Here is a 4,354-nt window from a genome sequence, read left to right on the forward strand (position 1 = left end):
TAGATGACATATCTGGAATATATACTCCCTCCATTTTTTTAAAAAAAAACTCATTCTAGCTTTATTCTGAGTCAAACTTTTAAATTTTTTTATCAAATTTATGATGAAAAGTATAGACATTAATGATACAAATAGGTATATTATCATAATATATTATTGGTCAAATTTGAAAAAAATGTATTTAGAACAAAACTAGATTAACTTACTTTCTAAATGGAAGGGGTACTTTTAAAAAAAAAGAATTACAGAGACTAGAGAGGAAGCGATATACGGGGAAAGTTAAAATGCATGTGACTGCTTCGAAAGCGCTTAACTAGGACAGGACCTTCTTAAAAGGAAACGGTACGACTAAAACGCAATGCAGGAGAGCACGTGGGATTTGTTGCACGCATGCAGCGGCTGTGGCGTAAATCTGAAGGCAGATCCGAAGGAAGCAGCGACGGATCTGGTGCCGGTGGTACCAGTTCCCCGACCGCGGGCAGCCGTGCACTGTTGCCCGTGGTCTCCTGCACAGTATAGCGGCGTGCGTAGCGCGCCGCGCCCTGCGAGACCTGAGGGCTTCTAGGCGGGTACCCACCCCACACCAAAGCGCAAGGAGCCCGTCGTCGACGCGTGCAGGTGCAGCATGGAGGAGCTGGTGGTGTGGACTGGTGGCACTGGCACGGCACAGGCAACGAATACACGTTGCTTGTACAGTATCACCACGTCTCCGCGGCCATGGCATCGTGGTCTCATGGAGCCCACGGAGCACTACGAGGCTTCCCGCCACAGCCGGCCCATCCATCGCATCCGAGCAGCGGAATGAGAGGGTATCTGGGCCGCGGCTCGATTTTTTGCACAGGTCTAGAGACGGAACGGCGGCATCATCCATCCATCAGCCGGCAGCACGCCGCGCCGGGGTGTCCTCCTCCTCCTCCTCCAGCGCCACGTTCTTTTTCTTTAGCCCTGCGCCTTCCCTTATCCTTTGTGTTGTCTTCCCCGTGTGGTCACCAGCGTACGTGTTCCCGTTCCGGGGCGCGACGTGGTCGTGGGCCTGCCAGCGAGCGAGGACGACCGCGTCTCATCAGGCAGGATTCAGGAGGATCCAGCAGCACAGCAGCAGCCAGGACCACCGCTGCGGCTGCGGCTGCGGCTGCCGCTGCCGCTGCGCCTCGCCCCGCGCGCATTCACTCACCCCTCGTCTCGGCTCGGCCCCTCGCGCCGCGCGGGGTACTGTACGTACGTGCCGGAGTCACAGGATTCACGGAGGCCGCTACGGGGCACGAGCCGATCGACGCCTCCGTGTCCGCCCCGCAGAGGACTCAACGTTCACAGCGCCCGGCGTAAATGTCCCTGTTCCTTACGAGGGAAGCCTTGGCCCTGTCGGACGGCCGGACACGGAGAACTGGCGGAGACGCACCCGGCTCCGTCGCGCGGTGGGTCGGTCGGTAAGTCCACCGTTTGATTTCGCCGATGGACGCGCGTGTACGCTGCCGGTCGGCCCCGTCGGATCGGGCAGATGATCGCGTCACTCATGGCGCGCGGGCGCGGCGGACCCCAGCCGGCCACAGAAATGGACCAGGCTTTCCGCGCAAACGGCGCAACCACATCATGGCCTCCCCATTTCGAGCACCGCCGTCTGGACCACGCCGCTCCATGGCCAATGGCAGCGGCATGCTCGTTGCCAAAACAAGGGCGGCGTGGATGGATACTGCACCGGTAGTAGTAGTATCCAGATGGTGCAGTACAAGTACAGCTGCATACTCCATACTACTATCCATCTAGGCACAACAAAATCTGACGGCACAGCAAAAAAAAAACACTTTACGATACTCCATACACCAGCTAGACTCGTACCGGCACATCAAAAACTCTACTACTACGTACTCATCGGCGGCATGTTACACTTCTCATCGACTCGATCGACAAAAACAGGGCACGGGGGAAGGCGTACGGGTACACAGTGCACTCAACTACTCAAGCACGAGACACCACTCTCTCTCTCGACGTCCAAAAAAGAAAAAGAAAAACATTCCGGTAGACGAAGAACGAAGCCGTTGCAGCTATAGCGCTCCCCGTCCGTTCGTTTCAGAAAATCGCGGGAAGCGGGTGGAGCGGGAAGAGGTCGCGCAGGTCCTCGAAGTAGTCGTTCTCCTGCACCGTCGGCGACGCCGCGGCCCAGCTGGGCGCCTCGCCGGAGGAGGCGGGGCCAAAGCTGGCGGCGGCGTTCCACGACGCCTCTGGCGACGACGGCTCGGCGTAGAGGAACCCCGCGTCGGGCTGGATGTCCCAGAAGCCGCTGGTGGCGTACACCGGCGCGTCCTCAAACGGCACGAACTCGCCGAGCTCCTCCTCCTCCAGGACGGACAGGCTGCGGCGCTCCGGGGCAGCAGCCGGCTCCGGCTCGCAAGGGGCGGCGTCGGAATCGTCCTTGGAGTCCTCCGCGAGGGAGGACAGCGACGGGACCTTGCGGAGCACGGACGTCGGGGAAGACGCCGCGGGAGAGGACTCGGCGCCGGACTCGTACCCGGGGGTCGCCGGGTCCTGGTCCTGGCCGACCCCGGAGCCGGAGTTGGCCGCCGAGAAGTTGGTGGTGGCGTTGGGCCCGCGGAGCTGGATGGCCGCGGTGTCGTAGACGCGCGCGGCCTCCTCGGCGGTGTCGAAGGTGCCGAGCCAGACGCGCACGCCGCGCCACGGGTCGCGGATCTCCGCCGCGAACTTGCCCCACGGCCGCCTCCGGACGCCGCGGAACTTGGTGCTCGTCGCGCCCGGCCCGCCCTTGGCCAGCCGCCTCCGCGCGCCGCTGCAAACACCTGGGCCAACGCCGCCGGCGACCCTCCTCCCGCGCTCGCCGTCCCCGGCGCTGCACTGCTCCGGCAAGGGAGCAGCAGGAGCCGCTGCTACCGCCACGGGCGGCAGTTCCCGAACCATCCTTCCGACCCTCCGTGCGCCGCACCCTTCCTCCTCGCCGGAGGAGTCCGTCAGGTCCGGGTCGTCCCAGAAGATCCGCACCGTGCGCGACCGCGACATGGCACGAAGGCAGAACAGCGAGCTCGCGGCCGGGCGCTAAACCCCTCGCCCTCGCCGCGCAAGGAAGGAAAGACGAGTAATTCCTCTGGCCCTGCAGCCCTGACCCCAGCAGGAAAGGAAGCGGCAGGGCGATCGGAGCGGACGGCCGAGTGGATTCCCTCCTGCGCTGCGGATCGGCAGGGGAATAAAGAGCAAAGGGTCGGGAGTGAGGGAGGCGAGCTAGGAAGGCAGGCGGGCGCAGGGAGAAGGAAGGGGAAGACTGGAAGAGGGAGTGGCCGCAGTAAAGATGGGCTCTTTAAAAAGAGGAGCAGAAATGCAGCAGGAGCAGGAGCAGCAGCTACGAGTAGCTGAAAGCAGAGGCAGCAGTAAAGCCGCGCCCCGTCCTCTCCCCTGGCGCGCTCGTACCGACGCAGAGGCAGCGGCCGCGGCCCCCGCCGGGTACTATCGCTAACGGTTTTCGAGCTCCGTGAAAAAAAAAAGATCGAGTGAGTGACTCCTCGGCGAGAGGAGAGGAGAGGAGCTTCTTCTTCCCTTCCCTCTCGGAGTCCCACTCGTACTGGGAAGGAAGGAACGGAAGGAGCTGGAATGGGACGACGCAGAGGCGAAATAAAGCGCGAAGAACAAGGTCGGAGACGAAGGGAGGTGGCAGCAGCGGTGTGGGCGTGGGAGAAAGACGAGGAGGCAGGCAGAGGATACCTTGAGAGCAGTGAGCTGAGCAGAGACGGGGAAGCGGCGGCGGCGGCGGCGACTGAGGTGGAGGTCGAGGAGCGGAGGTGATGGCCTGATGGGATGGGAGTTTCTGGGGGTTTGGGGAGGTTTTTGGGGGAGTGGGGAAGGTGGGGAGTGGTTACCGCTGTCCGCCCGCCGCTCTTATAAGGATCCCCCGACCCGACAGCCTCGGTTGGAACCCACGCCCGATTCCGCCACGGTGGTGACAGCGCGCGGTAGTTCTTGTTTAACCCGCACCCGGCTCCGGCTCCGGCCACAACCGTAATTAAAGTCTGCCGGTTAACCCCTCCCGCCAACCGCATTTACTCCCGCTGCCTGGGTTTACGGGCTGGGTTCCATTTCAAATCCCGCGCCGCCCAGATTAATCACCCCGAGACGTCCTGCTACGTGCTGCCGCTACCGCCACCACCGGCTCGGCTCGCTCGCTCCTCCGCCATTCGCTCGCTCGCTCGCTGCTGCAGTTGAGGAGCAGGCGAGGCGAGGGGGGCCTGACGTTGAATTACCTTACCACTGTCCACTACGCAGCTGTAACTGTGAACTCCACGAGCCTGGCAGCCTGCACTGCGCTGCTCTGCTCTGCCTCCCTGCAGGCTGCAGCCATGTTTGGCTGGCTGGC

General features: G+C 62.0%; 1 protein-coding gene across 1 annotated transcript; it reads right to left on the bottom strand.

The window, feature by feature from the left end:
• Nucleotides 1–1,740: 1,740 nt before the first annotated feature.
• On the bottom strand, nucleotides 1,741–3,837 carry LOC101777599 (ethylene-responsive transcription factor 4-like). The gene has a single exon (XM_004969304.3). The coding sequence runs from the start codon at nucleotides 3,007–3,009 to the stop codon at nucleotides 2,068–2,070; it is 942 nt and encodes a 313-aa protein (XP_004969361.1). The 5' UTR covers nucleotides 3,010–3,837; the 3' UTR covers nucleotides 1,741–2,067.
• Nucleotides 3,838–4,354: the final 517 nt, after the last annotated feature.

The sequence above is a fragment of the Setaria italica genome, chromosome V (genome assembly GCF_000263155.2).
Source record: "Setaria italica strain Yugu1 chromosome V, Setaria_italica_v2.0, whole genome shotgun sequence".
Taxonomy (NCBI): Eukaryota; Viridiplantae; Streptophyta; class Magnoliopsida; order Poales; family Poaceae; genus Setaria; species Setaria italica.